This window comes from Prunus persica, chromosome G5 (genome assembly GCF_000346465.2).
Source record: "Prunus persica cultivar Lovell chromosome G5, Prunus_persica_NCBIv2, whole genome shotgun sequence".
Lineage (NCBI taxonomy): Eukaryota > Viridiplantae > Streptophyta > Magnoliopsida > Rosales > Rosaceae > Prunus > Prunus persica.
Window position 1 is genome coordinate 12,228,802 of NC_034013.1, and position 17,380 is coordinate 12,246,181.

Genomic DNA, 17,380 nt, shown 5'->3' on the forward strand with positions numbered 1-17,380 from the left:
TAAATAATGACACTGACAACTATTTCCACGTCATCTTTTATCAAAAAATCGAAGTGGAAAATTAATTGTACGACGGTTGTGTTTATATGTGCGACGTAGTAGGTATCAATAACGTCGTCTTCTAATGTATTTAAAGACGTCATATTTTTTATTGTCGTGAAAATTATATTTAACGTCGGCGTATTTTTATTGTCGTCGTTGTATGTCTATCTTGCGGCCTTGTTCTCTTAATATGTGTCATATTTTCCCTTTTTAACGACGGTCTTTTTAGAGAATTGGTCGTCTATTATCATCATCGATTGCTTTTTTTAGATCTTTTGCAGTACAAAGACGTCGTTTTGTATTTTTTGATGACGTTGTATTGTTTAACAACGACGGTTATTTAGCGTCGTGGTTTATGAGGGAAAAGATGACGGTGGATTCCACGACCATTGAAAAACCAAATACACGACGGTGATTTACCGTCGTCTTTTTGCTTTTTTGTAGTAGTGAATTTGTAACATTGGATAAAAATTATTTTAGAACTCCAATGCCTAAAAAACAAACCCTCATGAAAGCTACCTAAAAGCGAAAAAGAAAGCTAATAAATGTCAGTAGTCACTCAGTAACCACCATAAAATAAATTAACCACGTCCCGCATTTGGCAAAACCGTCGCTTATGTATGAAATCAAGAAAATGAAAATACTATTTTATGAGATAGAGATGCTACAAGTATGATATTTAAATTATAAAACCGATCCAATGCCTGCGATATAGCAACACCACCATGTCCACCACGTATGATGAGCTCCCGTTTCACACTCACCAACCCTCTCGTAGAACCACCGCGAACCGCCTGTTTGCGGTGGTTCATTTGTGTGCCATCTAAGCCCTATTTTATCACCATGCACTCTCACTGCTCCACTCCAAAACCCTCCCTTCTTTCTTCATCACCCTCATTCTCTTCATCTCCGACTCTGTCCAAGGGTGGCCCTGAGGGTGTGCAAGTGGTGCCACCGCACAGTGCCCCTAATTTTTTAGGGGCCCCAATTTTTTTTCATGTGTATAATATATGTAGAGTGTTGCTATTTTCACTCACCTTATTTTAAAAAATTTAAAGACAAATTTATCCCTATGTAAAATGACTTCTAAAACCCTAAAAATAAAACAAATTTTAAAAAGAAAATAAATTTTTTCTTTTACTCTCCATATTCTTTTCATCTTCCTGACCTCAACAAATTCAGCAAGCATTGATCTACCCATCCCAATCCTTTGAAAAGTTTTTAAAAAAAAAATTCAAATCAAATTCTCAACTCCACCTTTAATATTGTGTCAGGGTTGGTAGGTGTTGATAATAGAGGCCAAATTGTCCTTTAATTTTATTCTATTTTAAAGATTTTTTAGTCTGATTAACCCACATACGGGTCCTTATTCCATATAACATCACTTCAATTAAAAATCCATTGTAGTTTTGTTGGTTGTATGTTGTTGTGGTGGTGCTGTCGCGATCGTGAAGCCACCAGTACTGCTAAGGGGTTGATGAGAATATTAATATCGTAGGGTAAGGTCGTGATGTTGAAAACACATGAAGAAGATGAAGAATGGTTTTTTTTTTTTTTTTGGTGTTAAAATTTTTATGTTTTTAACTTGGAGTTGATGGTGTTTGGTCGAATTAATAATTAAAGGGTATTTTAGGAATAATGGTGGGTGAAAAAGTAGGATTTTAATTTTTCAAATTTACATAGTTGGTGAGAAAATAGGACAGGTGGGTGGAAATAGCAGCACTCTATATGTATAACAAATGTTATATATATACAGAGTGAGCAAATTGTTGACACAAAGACGTTTCTAGTTGTGTTGGTTTGTAGGGCCTCAACTTCTATTCAGGACTCGACTTCAAAACCTGCTTGTGTTAAAGGCTTGTCCGATGTCAACACCAACATTCAATATCCCATCTACGTTCACAACCACAAACTGAAATAATAAATACCCGATCACAAGGAATTAGTCAGTAATTATGCTCAGATATTCAATTTCGCAAAAATAATGCATCCAACTAAGTCAACCAAAATAATTGCATCGAATTAATGATGTTCTTGGAATATTGATACAAAATAAATTAGGTGTTAAAAAATATTTAATATCTGAGTATGACCTATGATGACAAAGACTTATTGTCACAATCATAGTGATTATTCAAAAGGTGTAACATCTCTGACCCAACGTAATCAATTTAATCCAATTTAATTCTTTTGTGAAATTTCAATTTTGTCCTTGGGAGTAGGGGTACTTTGATCACTTTAAGAAAAAAAAACATTTATTGCATGGCATTATAGCAACTCCACTAAGCAGCTGAGCCCAAAGCTGGGAGGGGAAAAAAAAAATTTCATTCCAGCGGTGAGCCCAAGCCCGGGCTGGGAGTGGGTCCCACCAACTCGGGCTGGCCCGAAGGTCAGTTCAGCCCGAGGTGATGCCGTCAGCTAGATAATACCCCGTTTGGTACACTGTATTGTTGACTTGATAGGTGATATATTGGGGCCCTAGCCTCTCAATACATCGTTGAAGACCGGGGATTGACCCAGCACGTTGAGGTCATTTTGGGATCCTGCAACTCCAAAGAAGGCATGCCAAACCCATGTGGCGAAGCCAGCAACGGCTTCAAGGATGATACTTTTTTGGCCTTTTCTATTTCCGTAATCACCTTGCAAGGCAGTTGGGCAATTCTTCCATTGCCAATGCATGCAGTCGATGCTACCAATCCTGGAAATCCTCGAGCTTCGGCTTTTTGTAGAAGCCGTTGGAGGTCCCTGGGAGTAGGTCTACGCAGGTAGTCCCTAGTGTATAGAGTTTCAACTGCTTGACAAAATCTTACCAAAGCCTTCAACGTAGTGGACTTCCTCATCCGGGCAATCTCATCCACCTGATCAGCAGATGCTCCATATGCCAACATTCGTATAACAGCTGTAAGCTTTTGCTCCAGAAGAAGCCCCAAAACCCCAACATCATCACACTTTTGAACAAAGTATGCATCATAATTGAAAATATCATGCATGACTTTATCGAACAAATGGGGTTGCATTCTAAATCGCCTTCGAAAATCAATATCAGAGTACAAAGAAGTTGGGATAAAATAATCTTCCAAAAGATTCTTACCCCGAGAATGCCTATGTCTGTCCACATTCCAGCGGCGGCCGACTTGTGAACCACGGCGGCGACCTTAGTTCTCTTCATCTTGCAAATCCACTGCTATGACAACTTGTTCATCGACTTGTCTATGCAACTCATTGATTTCATCTGCTCTACGGTTTCTCTCATTTGTTTCTCGCTCTTGCCTCTCCAAGCATCTCCTAAAATCTTCCATTGAGAATGAATGGAGTATGAATTCTAAACTCTGAGAAATGAAAATATAGAAAGATGTGGTGTGAGAGGTATGAGCTGAGCCTCTGGTTTTATAGAAAATTTTGGCAAGATAGACATGCCATGTGGCTTGATTTGATTGGATGAAAATCTTATCTGAAATTTGAAATTCATCCGAAATTTGAACCCAAATTTGTATGAAATTTGAATTTTGAAATTCATTCGAAATTTGAACCCAAATTTATCTGAATTTTGAAATTTGAAATTCATTCGAAATTTGAACCCAAAAATTTATCTGAATTTTGAATTTTGAAATTCATCCGAAATTTGAATCCAAAAATCTTATCCGGAAATTTTATCCGATTATGAATAGTCTTGACACGTAAGAACCCGGAAATCTTATCCGAAGATATTATCCAAATTAATTATTTTCATTAAAAAATTTGTGAAAAAAATATAAAAAATGAATAGTAATTGCCCTTAGCCATGACAATGGATGAAAACACAAAATACTATTTGCAAGGGCAACCACTATTCACGTGAATAGTGGCTGCCCTAGCTCCCCCCTTGCCATGGCTAAGGGCAAATGGGTGGAGTTGCTCTTACATAATGGTGTAAGTTTTTGTTAACTTATGTGAGGCCCCAATTTAAGGTTTGCACAGGGCCTTCAAAATCTCAAGACCGGCCCTGACTCTGTCCTTGCTTTTATGTTCACCACCACGCAATCTTTTCGGATGAATTAAACACATCGAATCGAATTCCCAGAAAACCTCAAAAAGGTCATGGAAGACTCAAACTTTCCAGCACTGGACGTGTTCATATGCAATGCTGATCCGGACAAGGAGCCGCCAATGAACGTAGTGAACACGGCCTTATCGGTCATGGCTTATGATTACCCGACCGACAAGGTATCGGTGTATGTTTCGGACGAGTGCGGCTCGGCTCTGACTCTCTTTGCTTTCGTGGAGTCTTCCAAGTTTGCAAGGCACTGGTTGCTTTTTGTAGAAAGAACAAGATAGTGGAGTGCAACCTAGAAGCTTATTTTGCAATGGATCATTCTCGGTTTGCTGACGCTGAGAAGATCAAGGTAATAGCTACAAATAGTATAGTACCATATATCAATTTCATTAATTATATATATATATGTATGCTTATGTTGTTAAACTGCAAATGTGAACCACCACACGGTGTGTCTATACGAGAACATTTGTGTAAAGGTTCTGTTAAGATAGCAAGATTAAACAGAAAATGCAGAGAGAAATGAATAGAAGCAGAGAGAGTTTCAGAGTAATGAAAAGAAGAATTATTGTATTCTCATTAACCTCAAGCTTAGCACAATTACAAACTTTATATCAGCTTTAGTTAGAGCTTTGTTCACGTTTTCTAACCTCTCTAATATTCGCTGATCAATTACTAATAGTTCTTCCTAACTGCCTAACAATACTAACAACATCTTAACCACTTAACTCTTTAATCTTATGACATGTGGCAAGACTAGGACCATTGATATCTTTACAGGTTCGAAATCCCCAGACATCCAATAAGTATTTGTGTAAAACTCCTCCCTCTTGTACCAAAAATTACCTTTAGAGAGTATACAATGAGAGGGAGAGAAGGCAAGTAGATAGGCCAAACGGGACTCCTAAGATGGGAGACTTCCTTGTTTCATAGAATGATATTAGATTTATGGAGCAAACCATTAGATTAATTAACTATATTTTGTTCTGAATCATGCATGGCACAGGATATATACCTAGGCCTGAAAGTAAAGGTAAACAATGTAATTGAGAGAGGCAAACTTGGGCATGAACATATAACTGGAGAAGGGGAAAGTCAAGCTTTTAGGAAATGGACGGATGAGTTTACCCGACAAGATCATCCCACTGTCACCTAGGTATTTTTCTAACTCAAGTGGTGAAGCTCTTTATTCTCACTTTTATGATGATATGATTAGACTACTTTGATTCTCCATCTCCCCTTTCCGTAATCATTAAAAAATAAACAAAGGTTACCTCAAAGCAACAGTAATAATTTCTATGAGGAAATAATCACGCAATAATCTTACTAGACAATTTGTCATGGTTATATGCCCAGGATTCAAAAATAAGATAGACAATTACCTTTTCTCCCAAATTTCAGTTCGGCTATAGCTCTATCCAAACATGGCTGGATCTGTGACCCTATTAAAGATGATCCGAGTTCAAAACTAATGTATATGCGTATCTTTGTGTAATATGATTGAGCAGATTCTTTTGGACAATAGCAAGGACAAGGACATCACAGAACAGTCGATGTCAAACCTAATATACGTGTCGAGAGAAAAACGCAGGACATCACCCCACCATTTTAAAACTGGTGCCCTTAATGACCTTGTAAGCTTTCATACGTACTTATTTTTCCCATTCAAACATCTCTTTATTAATTAATTTAATTAATTTATGCATTGGTGTGGTGTAACAAAAAGCTTCGAGTTTCAGCCACCATGACCAATGCTCCAACAATCTTGACTCTAGACTGTGACACCTACTCTAATGACCCTCAAACACCCCATCATGCCCTATGTTACTTACCAGACCCCAAATTTCGATCCAAATTAGAGTTTCTGCAGTTTCCTCAGCGTTTTCATGGCATCAACAAGAAGGACGTATACGCATGTGAGCACAAACGTTTGTACAAAATTAACTCTTTCGGAATACGGGCGATTGGGACCAAATTATTTAGGAACATGATGTTTTTATTTCTAGAAGGGTTTTCTTTGGCGGCCCCTCACATCTTTTACTTCCTGAAATGCCCCAACTTGGTCAAAACAATGTTGTGGACAAACCCATTCAGTCTCAAGAGGTTCTGGAATTGGCTCACCATGTTGCCGGTTGCAACTATGAGAAGAATACCACTTGGGGCTTAAAGGTAATTCAGCCAAATATGTAATTGCTTTTTAAAACTTCTCCTTTATTTATTTATTTTAAATTTGGAAATTGATGTAGTTGTGAGTTAGGCCAATTGGCCGGGAAATGTGTCGGTCTCTTTGCAACCGACTTCGATCCCTCTCCCCGTACATTACAGTTGTTAAAATATCACTTTGTTAAAATAATAATAATAATAAAATTGTGTAAACTGTGTAGATTGGTGTAAGATATGGCTTACTTGAGGTGGCTTTCTCCAAGCATAGTCCAATTACACACGGCACTCTGGCCATGGGCCCTTTCATGGGCCTTGCTTATGCTCAGTATGCATTTTGGCCCATTTGGTCTATTTCGTTCACCATATACGCCTTCCTTCTCCAACTGGCTTTCCTCAATGGACTCACTATATTTCCAAAAGTAATGTACACATTTACCTTTCTCAATTTCTTCTTCTAGATAAATAAGAAATGTTCTATTGTCAGACAATTTGATACGTAATGTTTATTCGGGTAGGTTTCAAATCCATGGTTTCTCTTGTATGTGTATCTTTGTATCGGAGCCTACGGTCAAGATCTCCTAGATTTTTTGTTAGCTGGGGGAACATTCCATAGGTGGTGGAATGACCAAAGGATGTGGATGATTAGGGGACTTTCAAGCTTCTTGTTTGGAACCATTGAGTTCTCTCTTAAATCCTTAGGCATTGCCTCGCATGGGTTCAATGTGACAAGCAAAGTCCTTGACGAGGACCAAAGCAAAAGATACGAACAAGGAAGCATTGAGTTTGGAGTCTCATCACCCTTGTTTGTGACCCTAACAATGGCTGCCATTGTCAACTTGGTTGCCTTTGCTTGGGGGAATGTAGAGCTTATCAGAGGCAGCAATAGAAGACGGAAGCCAGTTACATCAAAGTGAACCCAAAAAAATGAATTCAACTAATGAGAAACCTCTACATTAAAAACAACGATAAAATTATTGGGTACCCGTTATATTTTATGTATTTGCTAACCATAAGGTTGAGAGTACTCATTGAACAGAGAGAGAGAGAGAGAGAGAGAGAGAGAGAGAGAGAGAGAGAGAGAGAGAGAGAGAGAGAGAGAGAACGAACGTAACGTAAATAAATTCTCAGATGTTTGAGAAAGACATATCCTCTTTCTATACTGGTCCATGAAAACAAGGACATCCTCACATTGTCGTTGGCCCTGCCCACCACCATGACCCTTGTCAAAATAATTGAGTCAGGCCCAGAGCCAAGTGGGAATGTGACTGCGACCACAACTAGCCCTAGACAAATTGACTACACTCTTAAACACAGGATCTCGGTGGCAGAGATCAATCCTTCTAATCACTTGATCTATAAATCGTTTGCAATATATATACATCTTTCTATAATGAAAATTGAACTTCCGAAAATCTGTAAGCCGTTTACATGGATCTCATTCTAATGAAAATTCCATACCAAGAAGATATAATTACTACATATCCTGGTAGGCAAGAACTTTTCTTTTTAATAATTTCGTTTAACTTTTACTGATTAAAATTTTCTTATTTGTCTGATTGCTGATCAGAAAGTCAGCCATGTGTGCTTGACTAGTGTCATATCACCACGCCAGCATGGCAGCATCCAGTATTATTAATTAATATAAACTCGTCCATTTCTGAGAAGGATCCAGAAATTATGGAATTTGCGAGGTTGCTACTTTCCATTCTCCAACGCACATTATTTTTCAATTCTTGGACCCAGCTCCATTTGATAATGTTATCTTCAATTGACTGGATTCTGTGCTCAAATTCTAACGGTCAACCAGATCACTCATACTAAGCTACAGCCACACTGTCAATTGACTGGTAGAACATGATTTATTTCATTCATGGCCTGATTTTTATTAAAATAATAATCAAAATTCACTATTCAATGAGCATGAGTATTGTTAGCGTCCACAAATATGATTTGTATCAGCACTGTGGGTGCCTAATATATTAAAAGACTGTCATTTAGTATATTGGAAACGACAAGTGCCAATATAAATTATATTTGTGAATACTAATATTCATGTTTACTGAATTTTTTTCTAGTCGTAATTTTCACAAATTAAGAATAAAGCATTATCTGACTTGTTAATTACATTCATCTAATACATTATTATATGCTGATTTGTTTACAAATAATGTGCATGATTGTGTCTTGATCTTCAGTCTCTTTGGTTTTAAAATGATTGATGGTCGATAGAGATGCATCACAACGTACGAAAAGTGTTGGGGCCTGTGGTATGAGAAACACCAAGGACCTTTATATAAGAACCTCTAAACCTCATGTCCTGCCTATGAAATAGCAGAAGTACAAGAAGGGAGACTCAAACTCAAAGAGTTTCCACTCTTGCACCATCATGTCCACCACCACCACCCATAATGACCTCCCACTACACACCCACAAGCGCTCCCGTCGAACGACCGCGAACCGTGTGTTTGCGGTGGTTCACTCGTGTGCCATCCTAGCCCTTCTCTACCGCCATGCACTCTCTCTCCTCCACTCCACATCCCTCACCTCTTTCCTTATCACCCTCACCTTCCTCATCTCCGATTCTATTCTGGCTTTCATGTACAGCACCGCACAATCTTCTCGTATGACACCGATTTACCGTAAAGAATTCCCCAAAAACCTGAAAAGGGTTGTCAAAGAATCGGATTTTCCAGCGTTGGACGTGTTCATATGCACTGCTGATCCGTTCAAAGAGCCACCAATGAACGTGGTAAACACTGCCTTATCGGTCATGGCTTATGATTATCCGACCGATAAGGTTTCGGTGTATGTTTCAGATGATGGGGGCTCGGCTCTCACTCTCTTTGCTTTCATGGAGGCTGCCAAGTTTGCAAGCCACTGGCTACCTTTCTGCAGAGAGAACAACATAGTGGAACGCTGCCCTGAAGCTTACTTTGAAACGGATCATTCTCGGTTACCTGAAGCTGACAAGATCAAGGTAATATTTCAATTTTGCTTAATTATTAACTATAAATATGTTTAGCTAAATCAATATGTATGGGAGTAATATCCTCTTATCAAGTTTATATTGTCACATAAATAAGTATAGTATAGTGCCGAATTATGTCGTGTGATGAGAGAAGATCATATAATACTTATGTTATTAGATTACGAATACTGATTCTTCGTTAGGGTATTACATAGAAAGGAGTTTATATTTTTGCTCAAATTGAAAAGGGGACCTTCTTAATCTTTAGAAACGCCCCTACCAAAATTTCATGTATTCAGTAACACAAAAGGTTGTATTAAGCAAGAAACAAATAAACATGGGATCTTGCTATAAAGAAACGACAACACACAGAAACGTGACGTCGGCTGCAATACTTATTTGTCACCTTGTTTGGGTTCCTATCCTCTTCATAATGCATGAGCCAATGACGGCACAAACAGCCAACACCAAGTTGTATGGTATCCTCTTCATAATGCATGAGCCAATGACGGCACAAACAGCCAACACCAAGTTGTATGGGCATCGCATCACATTCAGGACTGGCCTAATTAACCCAGATTAAGCTTAATTAATTATGTTTTGTTCTGAATCATGGCACAGATTATGTACCAAGGCATGAAAGTGATGGTAAACAATGTAATTGAAAGAGGCAAAGTTGGCGACGAATATATAACTGGAGAACGGGAAAGGCTAGCTTTTAGGAAATGGACAGATGGATTTACCCGACAAGATCATCCCACAATTGTTCAGGTATATTTTTCTATCCCAACTGGTGGACCACTTTCTCCCACTATTACGATTTACATGATAAGAGTTTGATTCTTTCTTCACTATTACGATCGACATGATAAGAGTTTGATTCTTTCTTCCTTTCCTTTGAATTTTAAACCAAAAGAACTTATCTCAATTTTTACATATATACATTCTACTTGGGACAATAATAATCATTCTTGTGAGGAACTAATCACTAACAATCTTGTAAACGAAAAAAAAAGGAACTAGAAAACCCAATTATGTCATCTCCTATTACATAGTTTAATATGCTATAGATGTCGTGATCTATTGTCCTTTGGCAATTCAAAATCATCCACTAATTAACTGTCGTAATTCAAAATTATTCATAATTTACTTACTGGTTAGCGTTTAAGCGCTCTATAAACTTATATATATGTATGTACTTAAAAGCATATATGTACGTGGACAGGTTCTTTTGGACAATAGCAAAGACAGAGATATCGCAGAGAATTCAATGCCAAACCTAATATACATCTCTAGAGAGAAAAGCATGACATCACACCACAATTTTAAAGCTGGTGCCCTTAATGCTCTTGTAAGCTTCCATACCTTTTCTTTTGGGCTCACATAACCATCTCATTCTCAAATAATTAATTAATCATCTTCATTTCTTCACCAACTAATTTATATTTTTCTGATGGTGTGTTGTAACAAAAGCTTCGAGTCTCAGCCGCCATGACCAATGCTCCAATAGTCTTAACCCTTGACTGTGACATGTTCTCCAATGATCCCCAAACACCTCATCGTGCCCTCTGTTACTTCTTAGACCCCAAAATTCAATCTGAACTAGGGTATGTGCAGTTTCCTCAACGCTTTCGTGGGATCGACAAGAGCGACATGTATGCATCTGAAAACAGGCATTTATTTGAAATTAATCCACAGGGAATGGATGGGGTTTTAGGGCCAAATTATGTCGGAACTGGGTGTTTTTTCTCCAGAAGAGTTTTCTTTGGCGGCCCATCGAAGTTTTTACCACCCGAAGACCCCCAACTTGGCCCAAACAATGTGGTGGACAAGCCTATTCAGAGTCTAGAGGTTCTAGAATTGGCACACCATGTTGCAGCTTGCAACTATGAGAAAAACTCCAATTGGGGATCAAAGGTACACTCTTTCTTTTTGAGTGAGTTGTTATTTCTGTTTCAAAAAAGTCATCATACACTTAGATTCGAAAACTAATGAATTAAGTTATTAAATTGTGTAGATTGGTGTGAGATATGGTTCGCTGGTGGAGGACTACTTTACTGGTTATCGTTTGCAGTGTGAGGGGTGGAAGGCCATATTTTGCAATCCAGATAAGCCAGCATTTTATGGGGATTCCCCAATCAACCTTATTGATGTTTTAAATCAAACCAAGCGATGGGCCATAGGCCTCCTTGAGGTGGCTTGCTCTAAGTATAGCCCAATTACATTTGGCATAAAATCCATGGGCCCGCTCATGGGCCTTGCTTATTGTCAGTATGCATTTTGGGCCATTTGGTCAATTCCAATCACCACATACACCTTCCTACCACAATTAGCTCTTCTCAATGGACTCACTATATTTCCAAAGGTAACCCTTTTCACAATTTCACTTTCTAAATAATTGGTAATTTAATTTCCATAATCAAAGAGTCTGATATATCATATCACAATGTTAGAATGTTAATTTGACCTAATTAAGATTCATATTAATATTTTGACAACATCTCATAAGTGTGTAATGTAGTAATCTAAATATACAAGGGTCGGACAAGATGTGCACTAAAATTGAAGTACTTATTGCAGGTTTCAGAGCCATGGTTTCTCTTATATGTGTTTGTTTTCATCGGAGCCTACGGTGAAGATCTTCTAGATTTTTACTCAACTGGAGTAACATTCCAAAAGTGGTGGAGTGACCAAAGGATATGGCTGATTAGGGGACTCTCAAGCTTCTTGTTTGGATCCATTGAGTTCTTCTTCAAGTCCTTTGGCATTGCCACACTTGGGTTCAATGTGACAAGCAAAGTCCTTGACGAGGACCAAAGCAAAAGGTACGAACAAGGAAGTATGGAGTTTGGAGTCCCGTCACCTTTGTTTGTGCCCCTAACAACGGCTGCCATTGTCAACTTGGCTGCCTTTGCTTGGGGGCATTTAGAGATTTTCAGAGGCAGCAATGGCCTGGAGGGACTGTTGATGCAGATGTTCATAGCTGGGTTTGGGATAGCAAATTGCATACCAATTTATGAAGGCATAATTAGGAGTGATAAAGGAAAAATTCCTACAAAAATTACTTTAGTTTCAACATTTATAGCGTTTGCTCTTCATGCAGTAGCTTATGTTACTCTTAGGAACTGAACCCCAAAAACTGTGTTAAGAGAAAGCGATTTCGAATAAAACGTTGTTAGAGCCCTACAGTTTTTTTTTAGTGAATTTGGAGTCCCTATGAGAGATCCCAATAGCTTGACGACAAAGTTGTGGACCATTGTTTTGTTTAATCATTGGCCTCCATGCTAAGTTTTCTAAGCTCCACTCAGTCTTCTTTGCAAAAGATAGTTTAGTTAATCTTAATCGGACCACTTGGTCGCCGCCATTGTGTTAGGTTTCCTTTTAGGTATTTTGGGAAACTTCTTTGTACATTAATATAAATAATGAAAAACTTAATGCGTCATTTTAAATTTAAGGGGTTTGTATATAGACCTACATATATTGAATTGAAGGTACTACTAGATCATGAGGCTAACGATCTTTTGCTAGATTTATGTTGTAAGGCGAATGCTTATATTAACTGAACGAGTCTGAAATAACCAGTGTCGACGTAACATTGGATGAAAATTATTTTATCAGAACTCCAATGTCCATAAAATAAACCCTCATGAAAGCTACCTAAAAGCAAAAAGGAAAGCTAATAAATCATATTTGTAACTTATGGAATCATCCATAGATGTATTTTAATTACTTAAGAAAAGGAGTTTTCATAAACACATGATATCTGAATTATAAAACTAATAATATGAAATAATAAAGAAACTGAAAACACCATTTTATGAGATAGATATGCTACAAGTAGAAAAGTGTAAACCGTACACAGGTGAAAAACACTTCAGAAGAGTCAAAATGTTTTTTCAAAGGAGAAAATTAATATGGTAGATAGGTCAGCCGACCCTCCTGGGCGTTAGCTGGCGACGCCAATGGAACTAACTACATTTTATGAGTAAAATTTTTCTTCTAACTTGGAAGCATCCAAAATTCTCAAAGATTTCAGACTAGTGATGATGTGTTTCACTAGTAATTTGACAGAGATGTTTGAGTCTCTTTCACATTTTTTGAAGAAAATCACAAGGATTTACAAGAATTAAGCTCTGAATTGAAGGAACTAGCAAGTCTACTCCCACAACAGGTTACGAAATTAAAGATTTTGATGCTAATCCAAAATTTGAAAAGAGGGCACGAATTCATAGAGTGTGTACCAGAGTATTTTTGGTAGTTAAATAGGATCTATTTAGTTAATTTTACATTTTAATTAAAATATTAAAATGTACGTAGATCATAGAGTGTGTACTCAATTAATTTTAAGATCCGTTTAACAACACTCTACTTTTATATATATCTTATGCATAATTTATTGACAGTCAAAGAAATCAGTCATGTACTCCGACAAAATAAAAAGTTTAAAAAATCAGATCAGTCATTCGAAAGCAAGCGTCCATTTTCTTTCTCCTTTTTATTTTATATTGTCAGCATTGACTAGTGTTTGTATATCCTTCATCAATCATCAACCCAAATATTCTTTCTTGGGTGTAATTTTTTTTCAGTGAAAAATAGGTTCACGCAAATTAAGTATAAACTAACTCTCTGGTTTTGACATTTATATATAAAAATAAATTTTTTAACGATGAATTTTGAGAGTGGATCTTGACCTTACGGCACTTATCTTTACAAGTTATTGATCCACCAGTTTCTATGGGTACGATTGGTAGTTGGAGGTCGTTTTCCACATTTAATAATTTTATTAAATTAAACAATTCATAGGTACTGCGACCTTCATTCTATAACTTAACTTTTAATCCAAAATGATTCATTAGAAATTCAAATGTCACACCATGTCCTCCAACAGCCATGGCCTCCCACTTCACACTCACAAGCCCTCTCGCCGAACCACCGCGAACCGCATCTTTGCGGTGGTTTATGGGTGTGCCACCTTAGCCCTACTTTCTCACCATGCACTCTCTCTCCTCAACTCCACAACCCTCACCTCCTTCTTCATAACCCTCACCTTCCTCATCTCAGATTCCATCCTTGCTTTCATGTTCGCCACCACACAGTCTTTCCACATGCGTCCGATTTATCGCAAGGAATTCCCCGAAAACCTCAGAAGGGTCGTCAAAGAATCGGATTTTCCAGCACTGGACGTGTTCATAAGCACTGCCGATCCCCACAAAGAGCCCCCAATGAACGTTGTGAACACGGCCTTATCGGTCATGGCCTATGATTATCCGATACAGAAAGTTTCAGTGTACGTTTCGGATGACGGGGGCTCGGCTCTGACTCTCTTTGCTCTCATGGAGGCTGCCAAGTTTGCAAGCCATTGGTTACCTTTCTGCAGGAAAAACAACATAGTGGAGTGCAGCCCGGAAGCTTATTTTGCTATAGATCGTGATTCTCACCTTTCTGATCAAGTTGAGAATATTAAGGTAAAATAATGTTACATACTATTATTATTATTATTATTTTTTAATTTACATGGGTAGGTAAGATAGACGACTAAAAGATTATGTATTTATATTCACAGGTGATGTACAAAAGAATGAAAGCGAGAGTTAAAAATGTAACTGAGAGAGGTAAAGTTGCCCACGAATATATAACCGGAGAAGAAGAAATCCAGGCTTTTAACAAATGGACTGAGGAATTTACCCGCCAAGATCACCCCACTGTCATTCAGGTAAATGTAATTGACATTGCTAAACATATCTGACTTTATCAACACTAAAAAAATTTCATTTCGCCAACGGGTTTTAGCCCAGTAGTATGAAAGGGGAAAAAAAAAAAAATTCATTCCATTAAAATCTTTTTGCCAATAACCGCGAGCAGGTTTTATTGGAGAGTAACAAAGACAAAGACATCACAGGCAATTTAATGCCAAACCTAATATATGTCTCGAGAGAAAAAAGCAAGACATCAACCCACCATTTCAAGGCTGGTGCGCTTAATGTCCTGGTAAGCTTCTTTACATAAATAACTAATTTTGAAATTTTGAACATAATTTATGTTACACATTTTACTGATTTACTTTTTTAAAAAAAAATTATAAATAAAAGCTTCGAGTTTCAGCCATCATGACCAATGCGCCAATAATTTTGACCCTAGATTGTGACATGCACTCTAATGACCCTCAAACTGCACGTCGTGCGTTATGCTACATATTAGACCCTGAAGTTCGACCCAAGTTAGGCTACGTCCAATTTCCTCAGCTGTTTCGTGGCATTAACAAAAACGACATATATGCATGCGAACACAAGCGTCTGTTTCAAATTGATCCAATGGGAATGAATGGGCTCTCTGGATCAAATCATTTGGGAACAGGTTGCTTTTTTACTAGAAGAGCATTTTTTGGAGGCCCCTCAAATTTTTTGCCTCCTGAAATCCCTCAGCTAAGTCCTAACAATTTAGTGGACAAGCACATTTGGTCTTCGGAGGTTATGGAATTGGCATATTGTGTTGCTGCGTGCAATTATGAGAACAATACCAATTGGGGCTTGAAGGTAAGTCAACTAAACTTTTGCTTACTATAGAATAATGCTAGAGGGATCGTATTTTCTAATCACATTAACATCGATTTGACTATCAACGTGTATTCGTTGCATTATTTAGTAGCACATAATTAAGATGAATAAGATGAAGCCCAAACATCACTTTCCCTGATTGCATTTGGTTCCCTATCCTACCTCAGCATTTTTGAGGCATTTTGTTGAACATGTTGCCTCATACTCATGATCAACATCAAAAGAACATCGAGCAATTTCATGCGAAGCAACAACAGTGGTATATTGATAAGTTATGTTGTTTTAATTGTGCAGATAGGTGTAAGGTATGGCTCACTGGTGGAGGATTACTTCACTGGCTATCGTTTGCAGTGTGAGGGATGGAAGTCAATATTTTGTCATCCTGATAGGGCAGCATTTTATGGAGATATCCCAATCAACCTTGTTGAAGTGCTGAACCAAAACAAGCGATGGGCCATAGGCCTCCTTGAGGTGGCTTTCTCCAAATTCAGTCCAATCACATTTGGCACTCGGGCCATGGGCCCTTTGATGGGCCTTGCTTATGCTCACTCTGGATTTTGGCCTATTTGGTCAGTTCCAATAACTTCCTATGCCTTCCTACCCCAGCTAACTCTCCTCAATGGCGTCACTATCTTCCCGAAGGTAATAACATGCGAGCATTAATAAAATTATTTGTACCACATCAACGTGAAATTCATGTATATATGGATAATGCTATTAATAAATGTGGTACATGTGTGTCTTCAGTATGTGTTCAATTTAATAAGATTTACGTGTTTACATTGCAGGTTTCAGAGCCATGGTTTCTCTTGTACGTGTATCTTTTCCTCGGAGCATACATTCAAGACTTCCTAGACTTTGTGTTAGCCGGAGGAACATTCTATAGGTGGTGGAATGACCAAAGGATGTGGATCATTAGGGGACTCTCAAGCTACCTGTTTGGGTTGATTGAGTTCTTGCTCAAGTACTCAGGCATTTCCACACATGGGTTTAATCTGACAAGCAAAGTCCTTGACGAAGACCAAAGAAAAAGATATGAACAAGGGACCATGGAGTTTGGAGTCCCATCGCCCTTGTTTGTGCCCCTAACAATGGCTGCCATTGTCAACTTGGTTGCCTTTGCTTGGGGCCATATAGAGGTTTTCAGAGGCAACAACAATAATAATCTGGAGGGATTGTTTGTGCAGATGTTTATTGCTGGTTTTGGCGTAGTGAACTGCATTCCAATTTATGAAGCCATAATTTTTAGGAGTGATGGGGGAAAAATTCCTAGGAAAACTAGTGTTGTTGCAACATTTCTAGTATTTCTTCTTTATCTGGCAGCTCATGTTACTCTAAGGAACTCAGCTGCCAAAAGTGTATTTTGTCAATCAACAATTTTATAGTGAACATTGCACGTTTCACTACGATATAGATTTATAGGTTGAATTTAATAGGGTATAACAAATGGTCGATATGTCCGAGTGGTTAAGGAGACAGACTTGAAATCTGTTGGGCTTCGCCCGCGCAGGTTCGAACCCTGCTGTCGACGATGATTTTTAGACTTTTTGTTTTTGGTTTTTTTTTGGGTGTGAATTATTGTAAATTGTGCTCAGAAAAGTGTGATTTTCCCATTCAACA

General features: G+C 38.0%; 2 protein-coding genes, 1 non-coding gene and 1 pseudogene across 4 annotated transcripts; all 4 read left to right on the top strand.

Moving 5' to 3' along the window:
* LOC18775752 lies at positions 682 to 7,152 on the top strand (annotated as a pseudogene).
* On the top strand, positions 8,475 to 12,660 carry LOC18775681 (cellulose synthase-like protein G3). The gene is made up of 6 exons (XM_020564068.1): positions 8,475 to 9,215; positions 9,828 to 9,977; positions 10,432 to 10,557; positions 10,680 to 11,123; positions 11,224 to 11,571; positions 11,787 to 12,660. Exons 1-6 carry the CDS (start codon positions 8,625 to 8,627, stop codon positions 12,333 to 12,335), a joined length of 2,208 nt encoding a protein of 735 aa, XP_020419657.1. The 5' UTR covers positions 8,475 to 8,624; the 3' UTR covers positions 12,336 to 12,660.
* Positions 14,027 to 17,209, top strand: LOC18778099 (cellulose synthase-like protein G3). 2 transcript variants are annotated; one of them, XM_020564108.1, is made up of 6 exons: positions 14,027 to 14,671; positions 14,770 to 14,919; positions 15,069 to 15,194; positions 15,296 to 15,739; positions 16,055 to 16,402; positions 16,549 to 17,209. In XM_020564108.1, exons 1-6 carry the CDS (start codon positions 14,081 to 14,083, stop codon positions 17,143 to 17,145), a joined length of 2,256 nt encoding a protein of 751 aa, XP_020419697.1. In that variant the 5' UTR covers positions 14,027 to 14,080; the 3' UTR covers positions 17,146 to 17,209. The 2 variants fall into 2 exon arrangements, with proteins under 2 accessions (XP_020419697.1, XP_020419698.1); XM_020564109.1 differs by lacking the exon at positions 15,296 to 15,739 and having other exon boundaries at positions 14,031 to 14,671.
* Positions 17,210 to 17,291, top strand: TRNAS-UGA. The gene has a single exon. It is a non-coding gene; the product is annotated as a tRNA-Ser (tRNA).

Bases quoted from the DNA above. Each gene is read 5' to 3' on its own strand.
- LOC18775681 (XM_020564068.1), top strand. From the start codon at position 8,625: ATGTCCACCACCACCACCCATAATGACCTCCCACTACACACCCACAAG. The intron at 9,978-10,431 runs GTATATTTTTCT...GTACGTGGACAG, and splicing joins ATCATCCCACAATTGTTCAG to GTTCTTTTGGACAATAGCAA. The intron at 11,124-11,223 runs GTACACTCTTTC...TAAATTGTGTAG, and splicing joins ACTCCAATTGGGGATCAAAG to ATTGGTGTGAGATATGGTTC.
- LOC18778099 (XM_020564108.1), top strand. From the start codon at position 14,081: ATGTCCTCCAACAGCCATGGCCTCCCACTTCACACTCACAAGCCCTCT. The intron at 14,672-14,769 runs GTAAAATAATGT...TTATATTCACAG, and splicing joins ATCAAGTTGAGAATATTAAG to GTGATGTACAAAAGAATGAA. The intron at 14,920-15,068 runs GTAAATGTAATT...AACCGCGAGCAG, and splicing joins ATCACCCCACTGTCATTCAG to GTTTTATTGGAGAGTAACAA.